The 25162-nt window shown below is 35.6% G+C and overlaps 1 protein-coding gene across 2 annotated transcripts in view; it reads right to left on the bottom strand.

Annotated features, from left to right (window-relative positions):
- Kif6 (kinesin family member 6) overlaps nt 1-25162 on the bottom strand; it is a 410513-nt gene that overhangs the window by 318716 nt on the left and 66635 nt on the right. For both annotated transcript variants that reach the window (XM_046450779.2, XM_046450780.2), the window contains exons 4-5: nt 14025-14172; nt 8309-8418 (exon numbers count right to left, since the gene is read on the bottom strand). In XM_046450779.2, coding sequence (XP_046306735.1) covers nt 8309-8418; nt 14025-14172 — 258 coding nt within the window. The remainder of the gene's footprint in view (nt 1-8308; nt 8419-14024; nt 14173-25162) is intronic.

Here is a 25162-nt window from a genome sequence, read left to right as displayed (position 1 = left end):
GGGTGGAAGTCACACACCTGCTAAAGTGGATTCCCCTGGGAAGAAATTCTGTCGGCCGAACTTCGGTGACCTCACCTCTCTGCTATGGCGGGCCCCAGGCTCCTTGCCGGAGTGTCCAAAGGGAGGGGTGGGACTGGTCTGTCCCCGGTTGGCCTCAGCTCCCAGCTCGCCATTTCATGAAGTCTTGGCTAAAGACCTCTTCCTGCCAAGCTGCATCTCCTAGGCTAGCCACCCAGTCATGGTGGCTGCGGGCAGGCGGCCGTGCCGCGGCGCACGAACAGCGGCTGGTGGGTGTGGACCTCTGCGTCTCGTGGCGGGGATTCACTTGCCTGGGGCAAACTGTCACTTCCAAAAATCCTAGTAACTCCCTGCAGGTCTCTCTTCAGTGGAATTTTGCTAGGAGATTCTCCGCAGGTAGAATCTAAGTGTATCTATGCATCTCTCTGACCCCATCACTGAGGGGGTACTGAAAGCGCTGCCTCTCTGCCCGCTGCCATGTTGGATCCCCAATTCCTCCTCCATGTCTTTTTGTGGCTTGATAGCTCATTTCTTTTTATCACCAAATAATATTCCACCATATGAAGACACCATACTTTATCCATTCAACTATTGAGGAACATCTTGGTTGTTTTCAGTTTGGGGCAATTATGAATTAGATTACTGCATACATCTGTGGGTAAGTTATTGTGTGAATATGTTTTCAACTCATTTGGGTAAATGCAGGAGCACAATTGCTGGGTTGTATATGAGTATGTTTAGCTTTATAAGAAATCTCCATTTTTGTCTTCCAAAGTGGCTGTACCATTATGCATTCCCTCCAACAATGAGGGTTACTGTTGTCACATGTCCTTGCCAGCACTGGTTTCAATGGTATTTTGGACTTTAGGTATTCTCTAAGGTGTATAGTAGTATCTCATTGTTGTTGTTGTGTTTTTTTACTCTTCTTTTTTATTATTTTTTATTCTAATTTGTTATATGTGACAGTAGAATGCATTAGAATTCATATTACACATATAAAGCACAATTTACCATTTCTCTGGTTGTACACAAAGTAGAGTCACACCATTCGTGTCTTCAGATTTTTTTTTATTATTAGTTGTTCAAAACATTACAAAGCTCTTGATATCATTCGTGTCTTCATACATGTACTTAGGGTAATAATGCCCATCTCATTCCACCATTTTTCCTACCCCCATAACCCTTCCTTTGCCCTCCCTCCCCTTTGCCCTATCTAGAGTTCATCTAGTCCTCCCATGCTCCCCCTGCAACACCATTATGAATAACCATCCTTATAATCAGAGAAAACATATGGCATTTGGTTTTGGGGGATTGACTAACTTCACTTAGCATTATATCTCCAACTTCATCCATTTACCTGCAAATGCCATGATTTTATTCTCTTTTAATGCTGAATAGTATTCCATTGTGTATATATAACACAAATTCTCTATCCATTCATCAACTGAAAGGCATCTAGGTTTGTTCCACATTTTAACTATCGTGAATTGTGCTGCTATAAACATTGATGTGGCTGTGCTACCCCTGTAGTATGCTGTTTTTAAGTCCTTTGGGTATAGACAGAGGAGTGGGATAGCTGGGTCAAATGGTGGTTCCATTCCCAGTTTTCATAGTTGTTTTAATGTGCAATTCTCTAATGACATGATGTTGAATTTCCTTTAATAAACTTATTTACCATCTGTATATCCACATTTAATGAGGTATCTGTTGAGATCTTTGTCCATTTTAATTTGGTCACTTATTTTCTTATTGTTGAGTTTTAAGAGTTCTTTGTAATTTTTAGATTGAAATCTTTTATTAGATATTTTCTTTCAACATATGACTTGTATTTTAATCCTTTTAACAGTGTCTTTCACAGAACTAAAAATTTTAATTTTGGTGAAGTCCAACTATTATTTTTTTCTTTCATGGGTCATGCTTTTGATATTATATCCACAACATCCATTGCCAAACCCAAGGTCACCTAGATTTTCTTTTATGTTATCTTCATAAGACTTATAGTTTGCTTTGTACGTTTAGGTCTATGGCTCATTTCAAGTAATTTTTCTTAGAGGTATAAGGTATATTCATTCTTTTACACATGTTTGTCCAGTTGTTCCAGTACCATTTGTAGAAGAGGTTCTTTTTCATTGGATTATTTTAGCTCCTTTGTCAAAAACCAGTTGACTATGTTTGCATGGGGCTACTTATGGACTCTCTATTTTGTTCTATTGATATATTTGCCATTTTTTTGCCAATACCACACTCACTGCCTTGATTATTAAGCTCTACAGCATATCTTTAACATAAAATCTGTGCTTTGATATTTTTCTTGGGTATTGTGCTGGTTATTATGGGCCTTTTGCCTTTCCATATAAACTTTATAATCAATTTGTTGATATCCACAAAATTTCTTGCCAGTAATTTTATTGGTATTTAATTGATCTGTATTTCACCTATAAATCAGGTTAGAAAGACTTGATATCTTAACTATATTGATTCAGGAACAAAGGATATCCTTTACTTAGATGTTTGCCAATTTATTTCATTAAAGTTCTATAGTTTTCCTCATAGATCTTGGGCATGTTTTGACATAGTCATACCTACATATTTTATTTTTGCTTCTAATATAAATGGCATTGTGTTTCAGATTTCAAATTCCAATTATTTATCGTGGTTGTATAAGAAATAAAATTGACTTTGATACACTCACTAACCTTGTGTTCTGAAACCTTGCTATAATACTTATTTAAGGATTTTCTTTTTGGTCAAATTTTGTTATGCTCTACTTATACAGTATTATCTGTGAACAAACACAGTTGTATCTTTTTTCTTCCTAGTATTCTTTATTTCCTTTTCTTGTCTTATTGAATTAGGAAGGACTTCAGTAAAATGTTACTAGGAGTGATGAGAGTGATATCCTTGTCTTGTACCGGATCTTAAAGGGAAATCTCTAGATTTTTGCCATTAAGGATGTTGTTAGCTATAGATGACTTGTAGATATTCTTTATCAGATAAAGAAAATCTCCTTCTATTCAAAGTACTTATCACAAATGCATACTGAATTTTATCTTTGCATCTATTGATACAACCATATGATGTTTCTTCCTTAGTCTATTCACACATTGAATTACTTTGATTGATTTTTGAGTGTTGAATAATTTTGCATATATTCAATAAATCCCACTTGGTTATGGTATATAATTCTTTTGGTATATTATTAGATTTGATTTGCTAATAATTTGTTGAAAATTTTTGCATCTCTGTTCATAATAGATACTAAATCTATAGTTTTCTTCTTTTGAAATGTATTTATATCTGTCTTTTATTTCAGTATTTAGGTAATATGGGCCTCAATGAGTGAATTAAAAAGGGTTCCCTTTGTTTTTTTTTTCCAGAAGAGATTATAAATTCTTTGGAATATTATATGTAGATAATCATATCATTTGCATATAGGGATAGTTTTATTTCTTCCATTCCATATGCATGACTTTTAATTATTATTCTTACTTTATCAAAATGGCTAGTATTTCCAGCCTTTGTTGAATAAGTGTGTTAAAAGTGAATATTCTTTCATTGTTCCTGATCTTAAGAGGACAACATTCAGTCTTTCATCATTATATATGACATTAGCTGTAGGATTTTGTAGATGCTCTTTAACAAGTTAAGGTGATGCTTCTCTATTCTAACTTTTTGAGATTTCTATAATAAATGGGTGTCAAATGCTTTTACTTTATGTGATTTTCCTTATTTAGCTGTGGATGTGGTAGGTTACACTGAACTAGCTTTGTAGTCCATAATAAATTATACTTGGTCATGTTATATAATTCATTTCATACATTGTTGAAGTCAACTGCCAATAATTTGTTAAGAACTTTTGAGTCTATGTTTGTGAGAGATACTAGTCTGTAGTCTTTTACTATTGTTGTTGCTTGTTTGCTTTTGGGGGGTTTGTTTTTTTTTTTTTTGTTTTGGTGATTTGGATTAAACCCATGGCCTCACACATACTAGGCAAATGCTCTACCATTAGGATATATCCCTAGCCCCTCTCATTTCTATTTCTTGAAAAAGACCGTGTAAAATAGTTTTTAAAATGTTTGGCAAAAATCTCTTAGATTATCTTGATCTGGAGATTTCTTTGTGGGAGCTTTTAAATCATGGATTCAATTTCTATAATAGTTATAAACTATTCAGTTATATATTTCATCTTGGTTGAGTCTTGAGCTAATCACTTTTGGTTGCTAATTCAGGTGTCAGTGTTTCCCATATTTTCTCAAATGACTAAAGCAACATTTACAAAAAAGCAATTGACTTTAGTCTGGTGCTCTGACATCACATACACAAAAATCTATAGGCAATTTATAGGCAAAAACTTCTGCAATAGCAGAGAGGTAGAATTTATTAGACTGTAAAAAAATGAAAAGAAAAGGCAGAGAATATTTGAGAAGAGCATCCAGCAGGTGATATGTGAGAAAGCTGTGCTGATCAATGGTAAGGAAGCTGTTATTGATGGCTACTGTTGTGCAACACCAAACTGAAGTTGGGTTTAATTTTACATGGGTAAGCCTAGTGTAGGAATGCAGCAAAATTTTAGATGGTTAAGCCTGGTATTAAAATGCTGAAGGGATCAAATGTGTATATTGCCATTGTCCCTCAAATAGATAAATTGCAAAGGGAGGTGACTAAGGTCAACAAACATTTTGTCTACTATTTTTGGAAGGCATTCAGAGTATTTGGGACATTTCAGTTCACAACAATGAAGCCAGCAGACCAGACAGATAGGATATTCTTGAGCTTGTCCAGTTCAAGAGTGTGTGAAACCAGATTAATAGTGCATACTTTTAATCTAAGACAGTTACAGCAAAGTCACATTCCATTATTTAAAAAAACCCCTACTTTATAATCTCAGTAAAAGGCAAAGCATTCCAACCCCACCCCACCCCCCAAATCTAGCAGATGCAATACCAGTCAAATTCTATTATTCCCATATTGAAGTACTATATAATTCTTGAATTGTTCCAGAATTTTATAGTATTAAATATATGTGAAGTAAATAGGTTCTAGATTTCTGTTTGGGAATCTTTCTCAGTAGTATTTTTATATATATTATTAAGTAATTATAGTACAAAATGTAACAATAAGAAGAACATCTTTCAGATCACTTTTGTGTGCACACATACACATGTAGTTCCTTGAAAATGAACTCAGTTTTGTAACTTAAGTCACTTCTAACCTAACTCAGGAAACTCATTCTCCAATACAAGGACAAAGCTACTACTAAGAAAGACAGTAGTTTACGAAACAAAGCTAGCAAGCTCTATAGAGACAATCTGACCAAAATTGAGAACAAGTACTGAATTTCAAGCATGCTGAGGTATGCAGATGACACAGAGTGAATTAAGGTACTGCCATTGCTTATTTCTAGAAGGAAAGCATTAGAAAATCTCTAAACCACTTCTTATTCTTCTGTAAAATGGAAAAAGATCACCAAATAAATCCTGTTCTATGAAGGTCACCAATCCTTGAACTCTAGACATTGGAAGTTAGAAGGTTGCAAAATATTATTTAATCCAATATCCACATCTTTTAGATAAAGAGAAACGCAGAAAAAAGAAAGAATTTACTTAAGATCACAGTTGAGACTACAACTCAAATTTCCTAATTTCTAACCAAGTGTTCTTTATATATATTGCCTATCTTAGAGTCCAACGGATTTTTCTCATTCCTGGTTCTTCCCATAGTTTGGCGATACCTAATCATTCAATTAGGTTGGGATGAATAGAACTCAGGTGCTATTCTTCTCCCTTTCCTCTCTCATCTTCTCAACTTCATAGTTTTAATTTAACAGATAATTTAAAAAACTATTAAGGACTTAATTCAGCATAGGCAGTGAGAAAATTACCAAATCAAGTAAGGCATGCTTCCTACCTCGGAGGAATTATAAGTATAAACATTGAGTATGGTATTCTTGACACCAAAGTTGTATGTACAAAATTTGTCACCATCATCCAATCAAATTTTCTGATGGAAATCTCCTTTTTTAGTTGACTCCTTAATTTCCACAGTCATTTTTGTTACTCTGACAGGAAAGTGAATGAATATCTGGTTTCTTTACCCTTGTTCTCCTATTAACCAATTAATTCTGGAACTCTGGTAAGTCATATCTCTTCGGGCTTTATCTCCTCAATTTGCAAAATAACCTTCTGTTATTCACCTTTCTTCCTTTCTTGTTTTTTTTTTTGTGCATTTTTAAATCTTAGTGCTTTATAGTTATTCATAGTAATTGGGTTCATCCCAACAAATTCATCAAACATGCATAAAATTCGACTTCAGTTCATGATCCCCCTGCTTTTCCTTTCTCTTCCTGTCCTCCTCTTCCTTTCTTTTCAAATTTAGTCAAATTCAAGGTATTGGGTATAATCAATTTATTTCTTTTTTCATATTTCTCTGGTTTCTCTCTCCTCCTTCATGTTCATAATAGAAAAGTCTTCATTCCTGGATTATTAACAGCCTTCGAGGTTAGGTATAGCTATAACTTGTTGGAAGCAAATTTAAACACAATTTAGTCTCAGGTTATATAGATCAGACTGGAGGCTAGAAAGTTAATTAGGGAATCAATTAGAATAAAGATCAATCTTAAACTAAAAACCTGTCATTCAATTCCTTGCTAAAACTGGCTTCCATTGGCCTTTCTGATTTATTTTGAGTGACACCTTGTTTTTAGTCCATTTGGGCTGCTGTAATGAAATATCATTAAGTAGGCAGATTCTGAACAATGGACATTTATTTGTCACAGAAGAGGCTAGAAATCCAAGATCACGGTGGTCCATGGCTAAGTCCCAGTGACCTAATCACACCTCACATCCTCAACATCTTCTGCCATCACAATGTGATTGGGTCTTAACATGCGAATTTGGGGTGGACACAAACATTCAGACCACAGCACTTCTCAACTCATAGCCTTTCCTACCACACCTTCATGTCAAATGTTATCCTTCCTATCCTTGTTGCGTAAGACTTTTTACCCTTTTGTGTAAACTTTATTCTACTAGGTTTTTGTTATTGTCACTTTTTGGTTTTGGGTACTGAGGATTGAACCCCCAGGGGTTCTATACCACTGAGCTACATCCCAGCCCTTTTTATTTTTTTGAGACAAGTATCTCTAAGTTACTGAGGCTGGCCTTGAACTTGCAATCCTCATGCCTCAGCCTCCTAAGTCTCTGAGATTACAGGCAGGTACCACCACTCCTGGTTATTCTAATAGTTCTTTAAAGGCCATTTTCTTCCATGGAGTCAGTAATCTCTTCTTTCTTCTAATTCTTACACAAAATATTTAAAATACAAACAATAATTTCCTTTCCTAATTCCCTTTTTTGAATACTGCAAATGTGAAAGAGATGATATGCAAAAACTCTTGACCAACATTAATGGAAGAATAGAGTCCTTATACTCTTACAATTCTATAAAACAGTAAAATAATTTATAATACAAATTTATATTATAAATAATTTTACTATTTGCTCCTAATTTTTTTGCAAATTAAAATAATCAGATGATTGATAATCTTTTATAGAGAATTAATATATATTCCAAATTGTGTTAGAATATTTAATAAGAATATTAAAATAGATTTTCTTGGTTGTAGGCAACTTCTGATACATGATGATATCTGGACAAAAGTTTGTGACACATTAATGTTACTGACTAATATGTCTAATTTAGGCAGATACCAAAGAAGCATTGAGCAATATTATGCAAAAGCTTGTAACTTGCAGTATTAATACATAGGCTCTGAGAACTCTATATTTCAGTCATGAAACTGCCAATCAGATCAAATGATTATCAATGTTAACATTAATGAAAGTAGAAAAGCCATTTGGGTAGAAACTTAAAATGTTATTTTCTGCCTTTCAGATTTGCTTGTTGCTGCTTGAACTCCAATTTGAATCCTTCTTCAGAAGCAGGCCACGATTAGAGGAATAAAAGGGTTTCATGTGGCAGGAGTAAAGTAGCACTGTCACATCCCATCAATCTTCTAAGTACCAACTCTCATACACCCATCACTGCCCTGTTTCACACCAGCTCCAACAGAGATTTTCCCAAGAAATAAGTTTCAAGCTATTTTAGTTCCCATCACTACTGTCCATTTGTCATAACTGAAAAAAAATATCCACTATATTGCAAAAAGATTCTGTTATCCAGTATTTGCTAATTATGATTGAGACCAGAAACATATAAAGTTTCAAAGAAAACAATTGAAGGGAACATCTGAAAATAATTTCCCCCTATCCTTTGTTGTTCTGCTACTCACGGCAAATCTTCCAATCTGGAGGCTTCATGTCTTGGATCCAATAGATCATAACCACATTCATTGTAGATTTCCAAGTAGGAAATGTGTGTTGTATATATTTTGCTGCTGTCCTGATTGAAAAAGAGTAAGACATGATTTAATGACTACAAATAACAATTCATTTTAGAGAAAGACGAACACATTTGTCAATGTAGTTTCCTCACAGTTTCTCCCCCATTCTCACTCACTCTATGTGGTTTACATTTTCAGTTCGTGACACTTTCAAGTTGCCAGTTCCCATATGCATGGAACTTTTTTCTTTCTTTTCTTTTCTTTTTTTTTTAATGGTCAACTCCCATGATTACAAGTAACTTCAGTCTGTTATTTTTTATTGGTTCCACGTTATACATAAAAAGTCGATGTATACATACAATGAGCCAATTTGGTTGCAGAACTATATAACACACCATTTTTTACTTTCTAAACCAAAAAAAAGTTACTAAGAAAATACACACTTATGTTCTATGAATAGTCAATTCATAAAAAAGCACAGATCATTTCTTTGGTTCAAAAACTTCAGAAACAAAACAGTTTCCATCTTTAATAATAATTCTTCTTTTCCACTTTTGTAATATTTGAAAACTTTTCTGGTGACATAAATAGATAAAAATGAAATTAAGTCCCCAGGACAGAAGATAGCTTAGATCAGTCAGGTAAGAGAGAACACTAACAATTCATACCTTGCTTGTTGGGTTAATTCTCCTGGCTCAAGTGGGCAAATCAGGGATATTCGTTTATGGGTTAGAGAAAGGTGGCTTCTGTGGCCATTACTAAAATGTAATGATGTAGTTATCAATGCAATTAAGCTAAAAGTCAAGATAACAAGTCCTAGTCTCAGTTCTACTAACAGAAAAAAAGGACCCATTCCTTCTGAGGTGGAATATAGCAGGAATATTTTTTAGCTCTTGAGGGAATTCCAAGTTCAGTTTTCCATACAAAATATCAAAATGAGAGTACCTCCTTTTTGTTCCTTCAAAAACACAAATGCTTCTATTTCTGCAAATATTATTATGTTTTTAATAAAGGGAGAATATATTTGAATCTTGTGGCAAGAAAACTGTCATAGTGGACAGTAAGAGGATTTGCCTCAGATGACATTCCTGATTCTCAACCGTATACAAGAACAATCCATTTACTAGCTGTTGCTCAAAGGGAGACAGAACAAGTCACAGAGACTAGGGAGGGAACAGTGGCCTGTAAATCCAAAGCTGAAATCCCAGTCCCACCAGCTATGAAATTCTACCATTATCGGACCTTGGTTTTCACACACATGAAAGTGAGGAAGTGGATGATGAATCCCTATATATTCTTTAGTTTAAAATTAGTATGACTCATTGGTCCTAAAATGGCTCACACTATACCAATAAAGATATACCATCTGATATAAACAAAATGACACAAAAAATTTCAACCAACACATGAATAACTTTCAACCAATACATGAATATTATAAAAATACTCAAGCTACAGCTAAAATTCCATGTTCTGGTGTTCTGTGAAGGTGGCAACTTGGATTGAATTCCTATTAAACAAATTTCTCTCAACTAAGTTCTGGAATCCTGCTGATGTGACTTCAATGCTTATCCTAACAAATGGCCTGTTGATTACATTAGTATCCTGTGTTAGCAAAGGCACCATTTCAACATAATTGTTTGCATCGTAGCGTGGTTTAGTACAGGTCTCAGAGACTATAAACCTGAGACAGATTATAAGGCTGCTAGTCTAATTCAGTGTTTCCCAAAACAATCCATGAAATACTCCTGGAAAAAAGTGTACCATGGTCAACATAAATACTCTGCTCCTCCCTGGAGGATTATCAGAGCATGTTAAAGGCCCTAGAGATCCTTCAGCCATGTTGTGAGATCCTGTTCTAAAATTTTTCTGAATATAGATGAAATGTACCAGAGATTATGGTTTGAGATCTTAGCATACAGTTCTGAGCTTTTAGCATCAGACAGAACTGGGTTTGAATACTGTATCTACTAGTTATAACTGAGTGATCCTTGATTATTTCACCATGATAATTAATCAGTGAATAACAGCTCTGATCTTTCAGAACTGTTGTGATGAAGAAATAAGGCTATATACTTAAAATCCTACCAAAAAATCCTTAACCATCACAGGAACCAATGGACCATTGTTACTGCAGATATTATCATTGTCACTTATTTTGTTTTATTTTTGGTACTGGGGATTGATTCCAGGGGTTCTCTACCACTGAGCTATACCTCCAGGCCTTTCCAATTTTATTTTTGAGACAGAGTCTAAGATGCTGAAGCTGGCCTTGAACCTGCAATCCTCCTGCCTCAGCCTCCTGAGTATCTGGGATTACAGGTGTATGCTACTACATCCAGCTTATCATGGATACTACTTTAAATTATTATGTCCAGAAGCCTCCAAATGAAGAATTCAGTACGTGAATATAAAAGGAATGGAAAAGAAATGCAAAGAGAATAATTTATATGTTCATTTTCAGTGAAGAAATTCTCTTCTTCCAGAGAGTTGAATAAATCATAAAAGTCAGGAAAATGGCAGGTCTACTGCTCTGAGATGATAGGGATAATGGCTTTGGCTCCTCCAGCTTCTGCATTTTCTGAACTTTTATTGGAATACACACTAAAAATTCATTGAGCTTTGTGGCAAGCTACCTTTCCTTATTACTTCTTTTTAGTGTCTAGGTTGCCAGACTGTAATATAACACACATGTGTCCCACAGACAGCCTCGTCTCCAGCCCCCAAACAAGTTTGAAACTCACAATGCTCAAAAATAATGAGCAGCGATTTCTAAAATAAATGGAATCAATTTTCTTCTCTAATCAGTGAAAATGGGACTGGGGATATAGCTCAGTTGGTAGAGTGCTTGCCTCATATGCACAAGGCCCTGGATTCAGTCCCCAGCACCACACCAAAAAGAAAAAAAAAAATCAGTGAGAATCAGTGTTCTTATCACTCTCACAGGTACTTCAGGACCCAGTATACCCTGGACTCCTAGTTTATCTTGAAATAAAGACTTTGCATAAGTCAAATGTTCCTTTAAGAATTCTAGAGAGGCCTGGGGCTACAGCTCAGTGGTAGAGCACTTGCCTAGGACATGTGAGACACTGGGTCTAATCCTAAGCACCACATAAAAATAAATAAAGTATTGTGTCCATCTACAATTAAAAAAAAAATTCTAGACAGTTCCATTGGCCCTCTAAAGGCAATTAGCTGAAGACCTCTCAGTACCAGTCCACATTCCTCAGCCACATAAAGTAGACAAACTTCATGATACACTTTAAGTTGCCTGACTAATTTCACCACAGTCCAGTGTGACTTTAAATGGATGTGCTGCTCCCCATCGTGGAAATCTGGCCATTTCCAAAGAGTTGCCCTGGCTATAAATTGGTCTGATAGGCTTTCTCCAAGTCCAGGAAGTCATTTAGGATCATTCAGAATAAAATGAGGTTTAGAGCCATGCCAATGACAAACAGATCTAAAACAGTGAACCTAACAGATGTTGAGTACTTGGGAGACATTTAGATTTTAGAACTGTATTTCAGTAACCAAAGATGAAATTTTAAAGAAGTTGAAAAATATTTTCCATTAGTAGAGGGTTTGTTTATTCTGTTTAATTTAATCAGGGAAATTGGCTTCATTTGTTTTGAGTTTCAAAGGGTTCTCTGAAATTGGTCAGGGATCGTTCAGCCACATCCACTAACATGAATATTAATGGCTGTGCTAATATATAATAATTATCATGTACTGAGCATATACTGTGTGCTAGGAACTGGACAATATCTTAAATACCATCTGTCTAGCCCTCACAGCAACTCCATATAATGGGGACCTTAAGCTACATGCTGTCAGAAGTGCACTTTCTCAGAACCAGGCCAGCCGGCTCCAACACCAGTGATCTTTCCAAGACAACAGGCTTCCCGATTAGGCCACAGCAACAAAAACTATTAGAAACTACATTCCCAGTTTGTGAAATCTGGGAACAAAACAAAATTGTTAATGTCAGAAATAAATGAGTAAATGAAAAATGGGAGTTCATGACCCACTTGAGTCAAATGTATGAAAGATGATATATCATGAGCTTTGTAATGTTTTGAACAACCAATAAAAAAAAAAAGAAAGAAATGAGTAAATGAAAAGAAGGACCTCAAATCTGGCACACACGCTATGCTCAACTCTCTCTTCCACGTTTTCTGGCGTGCAGAGTTGGCATGCTTGAGCTAATAAGAGATGAGCTGAACTAATGGATAATTGCTACTTTATGGCTGGCAATTAGAATTATGCAGATCTCAGCAATTTCTTCACATCTTTGTAATTCAAAATGCAAATAACATACAGTAGAGAAATTTTGGAGTGACTGTTACATTGACCTACTTAGGACATTTACTATACAGAATTAATACAACCAAAGAACTGGGGAACTAGAAGGGATGCTGAGGACTCTCTAGTACAATTCAATCCCTACTTCAGAGTGGAGAAAATTAAACCCATAGAACCTAAATAACTCATTATAGGGAATTTGCTTAAATATGACCAATAAAATAAAGCCAGTCTGAGCCACAGAGGAGTGTATGTAGTGGCAAAAAGCACAGAATATGGTAAGATAGACCTGAGATGAGCTCCAGCTCAACTCTTCCTAAGATGTGGACCCAGAGAAAAATATTTAAACAGAGGCTCAGTTTTTCCCATAAGAAGGGGATAAAGATACTTACTTTGTTAGTTGTACTATATGTTGTATTAAATAATGATAAAATATAAGGCATTTGGAGGAACTCAATAAATGACATAATAAAGACAGGGATGCTGGGCACAGTGGTGCACACCTGTAATCCCAGTGGCTCAGGCAAGAGGATCACAAGTTCAAACCCAGCTTCAGCAATGGCGAGGAGCTAAGAATTCAGTAAGACCCTGTCTCTAAATAAAATACAAAATGTGACTCAGAGGTTGAGTGCCCCTGAGTTCAATCTCTGGAGAAGGAAGGAAGGAAGGAGGGAGGGAGGCAGGGGAAAGGGAGGGAGACAGGGAACACTCTTTATAAAACTATAATGTTCACTGCAATGGAATTTGTACTCTGGTATACTACTTTGGCTTCTTTCTGGGAAAAAGTAAGAACTATACTATCCTATTTAGTGCTTTAGTAGCTAGAAGAAAGGTCTGCTTGGTTAAAAGACTATTTCTCAGTTTCTTTCATGTTTTTTTCTGGTACCAGGGATTGAACCCAGGGGCACTGAAACACTTGAGCCACATCCTCAGTCATTTTTATATTTTATTTTGAGACAGAGTCTTGCTTGGGGCCTCACTAAATTGCTGAGGCTGACTTGGAACTTGTGATCCTCCTGCCTCAGCTTCCCAAGCGCTGGGATTACAGACGTGCACCACTATGCCTCAGTTTCTTAACGTGGAATATAAGATTTTAATTGGTAAGATGTATTATTTGCTCTTTTAAGCTCTGTGACTATAGCAGAAAGAACTCCCTTTGCTCAGGTGGCAGCACTTTAATGAGAAGGACATTCTTAATTTTTACTTATCCAGAAAAATCTTAACCTTGCTTCAAATGTAAAGGTTGGAGCTATTACACAAAAATATTTTCTCATTTTGATATAATATAATATCACAATAATTTTTCTGTGCACAGTAAATTTCTGCTGAATCTATCAAATACAAAATGAACTTAGTTTTATACCTTTTGTAACTGCTCAAAAATGTATGACAGCGTCCTTGGGATAATGCCTCTGTCACTGTAACGCTCAGCCCCACCTGTGATAGTGAATGTCTTGCCACTGCCCGTTTGTCCATATGCAAAGATGGTACCGTTGTAACCTGCCAGCACACTGCAATGAAGAAACGGCACACTTTTAATACCAAAATGACTACCTGCATTTGTATTAGATGACTTGAATTCTAATAGCAACCTTATTAGATTCTATGGAAAAGATATTTATAGAAATACCTACAGAAATATTTAATTATGTGACTATGTATTACATTTTAATTCATCAATATCAGCACATTGATCCTTTTCTCTAAGAAAGAACATGTGGCCCCATAGAGTCCAGTTATCTTAAAATATTGTCTTTGTATTTTAGTATGCTAGACTTGAATCAAAGAATATGTTGAAAAAAATATCCTGGGGAAATAACACCTGTAATTTGGCCCACTGTCCACCCGATGCCTGCTACCTCACCTGGTCACTTCCTAGGATACTAGAATACACACAGGTTACTACTATGTACCTTGTAATGTGATTCCCTACTTAACTCTCATCACCAACTGAAAATCCTCTAGGAATGTCCCTCCTCTCCTTTCTTGGAATGACTCTTTTTTTAAGAAGATGCTGGTCCATGTGTGTTCTTCAGCCCTGCAAAAAAGCCCTTGATTTGATGGAGGTCTCAAGAGCCCTGGATCATCTCAGCCTCTGCAGACCACTACCTATAACAAGACACTTCGAACAGTGTGCATGACATGCTTCGGGCTTTCAAAAGTGGGTCTTTTTCTAGGCTACATGGAACAGTAAACTCTTGCAGCTTTACTTCCTTTTATTTATTTATTTTTTGTTATATGTGGCTCCTTGATCTCAAGATTTTTTCATCAATCTAGCTATGATGCTGTCGGCTAATGTCACCCACATTGTGAGTGGTTGTTTTCAATAGATGACTCCTCTGCGATCACTCCTCATGGTTCACGTTGGGATTCCTGCTCTGCTGCTGAGATCCTGTTCACAGTTCTTTCTAGGCCTCTTTATACCTCGGCTGCATGCCGAGCGACCAGTCATCACAATTCCCCTTCAAAACACACAGGTGTTGCCTAAAACTTTTTATGAAGTGGTTAGATAGGTTCATAGCATCTTATGCAACTAACCACCTAACAATATGGTTAACAAATTAATACATCTTTTGTTCTGTAAGCAGGTGATATTGATGCTTACAAATTGAAAGGACTCAGGGAGGGAGAAAAGAGATATTACTATTATGTGGTTCACCTTTCTACTTTTGAGAAACTTAATCATTTTTTTTTATGTGTCTTCACAGGAAGACAGTAGACTGTTGAAATTTTAAGCTTGTAAGGTGTTGGAATTACCGTAATGCATTTAGGTGGATGATTATAGAATCTTTTTCTTCAATAGAATCTATCACCAATGAAACAGAAATGTCCCATTATCAAATCTCATTTGGATATATGGTATTTCTTGGCCATAAATGCTCTGTGTAAATGAAGTCTGTAACTTTTAGTATCAGACCTAAAATGTTTTATTGATTCTGGATATAAAAATTTCTAAAATATATTAGGCATTATCTATCTTGAAAAGTAATGAATACTGAGTAAAAATTAACACTTTCATTCTGACACAGATATCGCCTTTGGAAAGTGAGTACTACAGCATGCTCCACTGGTACTTGCTGATTGTTATGTCTACTTTTTTAATACTTACATCTTCTTTCTCACTATCAACTGTTCCTGCCTACCTGTCTCTAATATATGTTCTCCCTAACCTCATCTGCTGTGGGATGGAAAATTACATGGCACAGTTTCACAGGACACTGTATGAAATTAAAAGGATGTAGGTTCTACCTTTAGATACTCCCATGCGCATTTATTACATTGTTACAATATGAAATTAAATAAAGAAATGACAACAGGCAAAGTTTATTTCTAGTTCCTTTATCTAGAGGTCCTGCATCCCAACTCCATCTTTGGATTGAGTGTCCATTCTTTACTGGGCCCCAGGTGTTTATATCTTCTTCTAGTCTCATCTGTCTTAGAGAAAAAAATAAAGAAATAGAAATGGTGGTGTAAGAACCTTTGACAATCTGTTCCTTCACAAGAATAATCATAGCAGTGGAAAAAATGGTCAAAATTGACTTTCTCAGAACAGAACCCTGGAAATTATCCAAAGATATACAATAATCCAAGGAATGTTTATTTAAGAAAAACAGCTGAAACTCAGTAGAACAGCAGGCTCCACAGTTTTAGCTTGAAAATCCTCAGCCCTCTTTCCGCAGCTCCATGGTAGCCTTGAAAAACTACAGCCTCAAAGCCACAGGGGCCGTGAAAACCAGGAGCCTAAATATCACTTCAGGGAGCAGGACAGGTTTGGAACTCCTCAAAACCCTATCCCCAAAGAAATCTTTTAAGCTCTGTGACTGTAGCAGGAAAAGAGGCATGAGACAGGAACTATTGATGAAAACCCGTAATAGGTGTAGATACAACATTACAGAATTCTATAATGCTATTCAAAGGAATAAACAAGTTTAATAAAGTTGCAAGACACAAGATCAATTTACAAAAGTCAAGTGTATTTCTACACAACATCAATGACCAATCTGAAAATAAAATTCAAATATAAATTTTAGGAGAAGCTCATCTCTGACCTTTCTCACAGCTCCATGAAAAAGCTTCATTTACAGTATAAAACTTGTCTGTGATCTGACTCAGAGCTACTCAGGATGAGCAACTCTATCGCCAGGGTATTTGTTGAGAACAATCCATGGAAAATATCTAACATCGAAGCTGCCTAAGGCTACAATACCAGCAAGGTCAACAAGAAGGTGACCAAACATTTAAAAGAAAAATCTGTGAAATAAGACATCTGTAAGGTGCTTTGAAAAGCTCTGACATGTTGCTTGGGACTTTAGAGGCCACACACACACACACAACACACACGTTCAGGACTATGGGCATGCCCAGAACATACTTGAGAAAGTCCCTGAGACTCTGCACATGCTGGAAGTAAAGGGTAAGGCAGAGATACAGACTGATGGCTCAAGGCATTTAAAGAAATCTCTGTTCAATCATTAACTCACCACTAAAGTAATTGTATATAGATTTCAGAAGCTGCACATGGCAAACATAGAGGTAAATAAGGTGATCAAAAACTTAAAAGAAAATAATACATGGAATAAGATGGCTATGAGGGGCTTTGAAAATCACTGACATATTCATATATAGACTTTACAAAATTAAACCAGAACAGTCACTAAATAAACAGGCAGAAGAACAACAATAACACCTAACAACAACAATAAACCCTGGGGAGAATAGGAATCTGATTTCTAAGGCTGTCATAATATTGTACTGCTATAGTATTTTATATATATATATATATATATATATATATATATATAATACACATTTGTTATATATAACAAATGCTCAGTTTTCAACAACAACAAAAAATTATAAGACACAAAAAGGAATAAGAAACTATTGCCCATATATAGGAAATAAAATGGAAATAGTCCTTAAGAAAGCCCAAATGTTATTTTATCAGGTAAAAATTAAATTAGCTACTATAAATATATTTAAAGAATAATAGTAAAATATATTTAAGGAATTAAAGAATAAAAGAAAATTATGTCTCATTGATTAATGAAAAAGTAACTTATTTTAAAAGAACCAAATAGAAATTATGGGATTGAAAAGTAAAGTAACCAAAATTAACAGCAAATTTGATTTGGTATAAGAAAGAATAAGTGAGTTTGAAGATAGGTCAATTGATATTTTCCAATCTCAGGAACAGAAAGGACAAAAAAATGAAGAAAAATGGAACAGAGGATTCAGAGACCAACATATCCATAATAGGAGTCCTAGAAGAATAGAGGAGAGAATATTGAAAGAAATTATGATCAAAAACTTAAAATTTTAATGAAAATCATCAATCTATATATCCAAGAAGCTTGATAAACTCCAAATAGAACAAACACAAAATATCCAAACCTAGACACATCGTGATCCGTCTGTCCATAAACAAAGAGAATCTTGATAGGAGCAAGAGAGAGTGACTGATCAAATACAAGGTTCTCGGTAAGATGAACAGTGGATTTCTCATTAGGATCCATGTAGGCCAGAGGTAATGGGATAAAATATTAAAAATGCTGAAAGTGAAAGATTGGTCTGAATTTCTTTTCAGAAATTGATGAGCTTCTCCTAAAATTTATATTTGAATTTTATTTTCAGATTGGTCATTGCTGTTGTGTAGAAATACATTTGTCTTTTGTAAATTGATCTTATATCTTGCAACTTTATTAAACTTGTTTATTCCTTTTAATAGCATTATAGAATTCTGTAATTTTGTATCTACACCTATTACACGTTTTCATCAACAGTTACTGTCTCATGCCTCTTTTCCTGATAGGCCTTAAAAACTAGAAAAGGAGCTCTAATCTATCTTTACCTTGGAGTCTGCCACAAAGAAATTCTCTGACCTACCTTATCTGATAGTAGATGATAAGACCCTCTTATAGAGATCCCTCCTGTAGATACTGGCCAACTGAATGGGACTGAATAGGAGTTGGGTTTCCCTCTAACCAACAACCACAATATATGTGATCATGTCTTGTGCAAATAGAGATAATTTAGAGCTTTCCTTTTCAATCTGCACATTTTTTATTTCCTTTTCTTGCCTCAGTTCACTGGTTAGTTTGCTAGCAACAAATTCTCCCAGTTTTTGTTCTTCATTCATTATTGAATAGTAATTCTACCAGCCATAGAATTTTTTATTTGCATATGAAATAATTTTCTATATAGAAAATCCTAAGAACTCCTATGAAACTATTACAAGTACATATGTTGTAAGGTATAAGACAACATCAAAGACGGTAATCCTTGAGGCTGGGGGGGGGTGGTGTAGTTGAGTATAGAATGAAGGTGTTTGAGTTCAACTCTCAGCATAAGGAAAAAAAATAGATGGTAATACCTCCCAAATTGATCTACATTTGTACAATCTCTATCAAAATTCAGGCTGGCTTCTTTGAGGAAATTGGCATAATTCTCCTAAAATTTATATGGGAAAGCAGGGGATACAAAACAGCAGAAAAAAACATGGAAAGAACAAAGGCAGAAGAGTCACATTTCCCAATTTCATAACGTACCACAAAGCAAGAGTAATTGAGATAGTACTGGCATAAGAGTAGACATACGGGATCAGTGGAATAAAACAGAAAATCCAGAAATAGACCCTTGCATTTATAATCAGTTTATTTTTAAGAAGCATGCTAAGACCATAGAAGAAAGAGTAGTCTTTTTAACAAACAAACAAACAAAAAAAAAGCTTGAAAAACTGCAAAAGAATTCACATGCAAAAGAATGAAACTGGACCTCTATCTCCTACCATGTACAAAAATTAACTCAAAATGAATCATAGACCTAATGTAAAAGTTAAAGCTAAAATGTCTCAGAAGAAAACAGGGATAAATCTTCAAGATGTTGGATTACATAATGGTTTCTAAATTGTGACATCACAACCAACAAATAGCTGAGGAAAAAAAAATAAACTGAACCTAATCAAAATTTCAAAACTTTGTGATTCAGATGACACAATCAAGATAATGAAATGACAATCCACAGAATGGGTCAAAATATTAGCAAATCATCTATACATCAAAGAACTTGACATCATTTCTATAATTCATAACACATGAAGAAATCTTAAAATTCAATCATGCAAAGCAAAATTAAAAAGTAGACATGGAATCTAAATAGATATGTATATTTCTAATTCTGACAAGGGACAAGCAAAATGTGTCATATTCATTCCATATAATATTATTTGGCAATATAAAGGAAAAAAGAACTGATACATACAATAGTGTGTACAAAATTTAAACACATTATGTTAAGTGAAAGAAATTAGTCACATGGGCTATATATTGTCCGATTTCACTTATAAGAATTATCTAGAATAGGCAAATGCCATTAATAGATTAGTGGTTTTCCACAGGGAGGGAGGGGAAGAGGGGAGCAACTGCTAATGGGTATGATCCAGGGCTTCTTTTGGAGATAATGTTCATGTCCTAAAATTAAATAATGATCTGTACTAAAACCTCCTAAATCGTTTTGGTATGTAAATTATACCTTAACAAAGTTGCTATAACAATAAAATGGTAAAGTAGAACTTACATTAGAGTGCTAGTAACTAGATCCACTTGCCACCTTTTCTGCAATATTTTTAAAAGAAAGAGGGGATAGTAATTAATAAAATAAATGAAAGCAAGCCAGGCATAGTGTTGTTTGTCTGTAATCCTAGCTGTTTGGGAGGCTAAGGCAGGAGGATTGCAAGTTCAAAGCTAGTTTCAGCAAAAGCAAGGCACTAAGCAATTCAGTGAGAGCCTGTCTCTAAATAAAATACAAAATAGGGCTGGGGATGTTGCTCAGTGGTCAAGTGCCCCTGAGTTCAATCCCTGGCACCAATAAATAAATAAATAAATAAGCAAGCAAATGACCAATTTCAGCAATGAACAATGGTTTGGTCACTTTTGGTGAAAAAACATTTCTAAATATCCTAAATTCAACAATGCAGGTTACTGCTTAATCCATCTCAGCTAGAGATGGCCTTGATATGTAAACAAATCAACCATTTATAAACACAGAATTTGATGATCAGATGAAATTTCCATTGTATAAATCCTATCCTTCCTTAAGCAAAATGCATTTTCCCTAGGAGTTTAAATTATAAAGCTATTCTGTCAGTTCTTATCTTTTAATATTTGCATGAATAAAACAAAAATAAATCTTCTCCCCTCTAGGAGATTATAAACTAAAGTATTACTCCATACGTATCACATTTTCATGCTCGAAAAAATACAAATCATTTTTAACTTTAGCTTTTCATTTTTATTACTCTTTATTTGCTTAACTAGATTCCAAGTAAAAGATTGCCTAGAAGTATCTGCATAAAGTGAGACTTCATTTTGTTTAACCCAAATGAAAAGATTTTGAGCACCTCCTTATACAATGTCTAAGACAAAATAACAACAAAAATTATTAATGTAATGTTAATTTAGTAAAATAAGCCAAAAAAATAATTCTAGTTCCACAAATTTGAAAAGACAGCATAGTTAGAAAAGTAAGAAACAAATAAGACCATGGCTTTAGTAATTGGTGTCATTAGAGGCCTTTTTACTATTTTTCTTCCAAGAAAAGAATCCCCTCTAAGCTAGTTCTGAAAAATAGTTACACAAACCATGCTTCAACAGTTGCTTAATTCAGGATAAGGTTGAAATCAGAGAATGAGGTGGGACTGACTTAATTTTTGAGGTGAGAGAGTCAGGTAAGTTGGTATCTTAAAAAGATTAGTCTTAGTTTAATAGTTTAGTCTAAAAGCTCAGCCTTAGAAAATTAAGAATCAAAGGAAAATACATGTTTATATTTTCATAAGCTCTTTATAGAAATAAAACAAATTAGTTCACTCAGAAAACACAAACCAAACAATTAGTACTATGGACAGAATTTTTTAAGCTAACAGATTATGCTATATTTATGTTTAATTCAGGAAAGTTCTTTGTGTAAAGTCAACAAGACTAATGTGAAACAGAATGAAAATTAAATCTCTATTTTAAATACATTATAACCCCTTGTCCCTACTCACTTTTCACAGTTCCAAGAATGAGAGTAGCTGGAACTTATTTTAAAATTCTTACAACAGTTCATTTCTGTGCACTGTAGCCCTCTTCCTAAAATAAAGTCCCACAGTCCTTTGTAAGCAGCCCAAGGCAGCAATTTGGTGTAGCCTGTTGTCTTTTATAGAGAAATATGGTAAGTGACTCAAGGGGTTCACCTTCACAACATCTTTAAGAGCATAAATTCAGCAACCCGAAGTCTTAAGAGTCATTAGAATTAAAAACAATAGCAACCTGTGGTTAATACAACACAACTCAATTTTGTCATATACAAAAATAATTCTCCCATTAATTCAGCTGAGTGACCATGTAATTTATATAATTTCCAGTAAGCCTGGGATGTTTCCTGGGATGTTAAGGAGAAGCGAGAAGACAAGAAGTGGGAAGGCCTACCCTTCTGGAGAATCTAAGAGAGCAGGAGACTTTGAAGGGGTATATTTTTCTGTCCCAAAAGCTTTTTTAGTCCCCTCTTCTTGTGGAAATAGCCTCCATTCTTCTAGGAACTCAGGGAGAAGGTGTGTGGAGCACATGACTCAGACCTGGTCAATCCTACTTCTTCATTTCATCACAGTCCCCTCCAGCCCTGCCCATCTTTAGCAGCCATGGTTCAAAGACGTGGACAACATGCCTCAAGCAGGGCCAAGAAGAGTCTCTGCAAGACGGATTCTGAGAAGGAAAAAAACTGGGCTTCCTGAACCATAACTGCTGGATACCATATGTTCTGTCCTTCTACCCAAGGAAGTAGGGCCAAGCTTCTGTACAAGGTCAGATGGGTGGAGAAGGAATATTGGCTGTCACATATCCAGCTGAAGTAGCAAAGGCCCTAATTTTTATAGCACTCCTTTCAATTCTTGGAGCTAACCTAGTTATGTAAGCCAAGAAATCCTCTTTTCTTTGAGTTGGGATTCTGTCATATGCAACCAAAAGACTCACAACTAATGCAAAGTTCCCAGAGTGATCTGAAAGATATTTCTGGTCCCTTAATTTAGACCATGGGTTTCAAACTGGCAATGCATCTGTCTAGAGGAATGTTTAAACTTAAGTTAAAATGCCTTTATGTGGGACATGAGTCTTCCCATTTGCCATGATCCCCTACATTTCCTAACATCTTGGACTCGGCCACTTCCCAAATGTATGTTACCTGCTGTTTCAGTCAGTTTTTTTCATTGTGACAAAAAGATCCAATGGGAACAAGTGGAATAGGAAAAGTTTCTTTGGCTCACAGTTTCAGAGGTCTCATGTCATAGACAGCTAATCCCATAGCTCTGGCCTCAGATCATCATGGTGGAAGAAGGCAAACAGGAGAGTGGGGGAGCTAGCTCTGTTCATCAGGGACAAGATATAAACCCCACAGGCACACCCCCAGTGACCCACTTCTTCCAGCCACACCCTCCAAGCGTACAGTTATTGCCCAGTTAATCTCTATCAGCACTGATTGGGTTAAGGCTCTCTAATTTTCTCACATTGTTTCACACATGAGCTTTGGGGGGGACACCTCATGTCTAGACCATAACACCTGCCCAGACTTGAAGACAGGGCTGCATCTATGAACAACAACAGAATGCTGGTCACAGTGTAGTCCTTGTGCATGCCAATACTCCTCCAGAGTTGAAGCCATTCATGTGGACTACTGCGAACTGTGTCCCCTGAAGGGAGCAAACATGGAGGGCCAGTTTAAAGGCACATAAGTTAGTTCCCCTGGTTAACACATGGTCTTCTCTAAAAGCATGCTCTGGAAAGATCTTTTTTAGATCATTTGTGGTTTCACTTTTTGACATACTGATGTAACTGTAAATCCTGATAGAGAAATCGAGTTACATGGGGGCTGGGGTTGGGGCTCAGCAGTAGAGCACTTGCCTAGCCCGTGCGGGGCACTGGGATTGATCCTCAGCACCACATAAAAACAAAATAAAATTATTGTGTCCAACTACAACTAAAACAAAATATTAAAAAGAATAAATAAAGAAATAGAGTTACATGGCTAACCTAGGTCAATCTAAATCAAAGTATTTGGAAAGGACCATCCAAGCAAGAGTATCCAGATGAGAAACAATTAATGTATATATCCAAAAATATGTTTTTGGGACAAAAATATGTTTTTGGGACAAAAATAAAACAGCAAATGTGAATTAAGTGCTAATTTATGCACCTTTTGTAAGCACCTGTGTGTAGTCTGATTATTGAACTAGGGTCACATATAAGAGGCCCACAAGCCAAATACAACCAGAAGAGAATTTTCTCTGGACTGTACTTTTTTTTTTTTTTAATTCAGTCTGAATGTTTTTAGTCCGGAGACTTGTGCTCTTAATTAAGCACAGAATATCACCACTTGGTCCCTCATCAGTTTGTTTCAGATTTTTACCTGCCCTCCAATGGAATGTTGAGTTTTGCAACACCTGGTAAAGAGTAACTCAGATAAGTCTTAAAAGAGCAAAACTCAAGATTTTATTTTTTAAATCAACAAAAACCAAGCTAAAGATAAGCATCTTCTAGGTATTTAAATGTCATAAGCAATTCCCACACACTAGTAAGTGCCCCCAAAAAGAGAATGGATATCTCTCTCATCACTGCTCACATTTCATAAGCTTTAAAACATGACAGGCAAACAAGAATGTTGGATTCTTTCTTCTACAACAGTCACTTTGGCACAATCAGGACTCCCGCTCTTGGATGTCTCACAAAAATAGGATCATCGGCCGCCTTCCTCAAAAGAGTGGCAGATTCTCCTCCTTGGATGCAGTGGCTAAGAAAGGGGACCTGTGGAGATTCTTTCCAGTTCTGATTCCTGGGGCTTTGTTCACAGTCTCGTCCCCGCTACTTCAAATCGAACTTTGCAAGAGGCAAACACATCATGGGATATACAATCCAAACAGTCTCTCTTGAAAGAATCTTCAAGATCTCAAGCACAAGAAAAGGCTTCACAGCCATAAGTTCATGGACCACATCCAGGCCAAAGTGCTCTCTAAACGAGGCTGTTTATTTCCCAAGTTCCTGAAGAACCATTTTGTTTTAGTATTAATAATAAGCAGCTTAAATCTGGAAACATAACAGAAATTCACAAAACTTCAATAGAAGAATATGACCCTTTCTGAACATGATCCAGTTCTGAAATATGTTTCAGTTTGAAGTTCAGCACAGAGTACTAAAAAGTGAAGGCTACATTTTTATCTTATTTACATTATGAAAAATGCATTTACTGCAGCATTTCTGACAGATATTTTTTTTCTGTGACTCTTGAGAATAAACACTTAGATTCATTAAACACATAATCATTTTCAGATGACCATCTAAGGAAGCAACCAGAATGAAACAACAAAGTTTTATACAGTAATGTGGGAAAATCCATTGTCTATAGAAATTTATGTCAATAGAATTTCTTGTATAAAATCTGACTTAGTTACTTTGTGTTCTTTTGTAAGGATTCAAA

This window comes from Marmota monax, unplaced genomic scaffold (assembly GCF_021218885.2).
Source record: "Marmota monax isolate L192 unplaced genomic scaffold, Marmota_monax_Labrador192_F-V1.1 WCK01_AAM20220418_F8-fsc00127, whole genome shotgun sequence".
Lineage (NCBI taxonomy): Eukaryota > Metazoa > Chordata > Mammalia > Rodentia > Sciuridae > Marmota > Marmota monax.
Note: the sequence above shows the minus strand (reverse complement) of the source record. Positions and strands in the feature narration are given on the sequence as shown.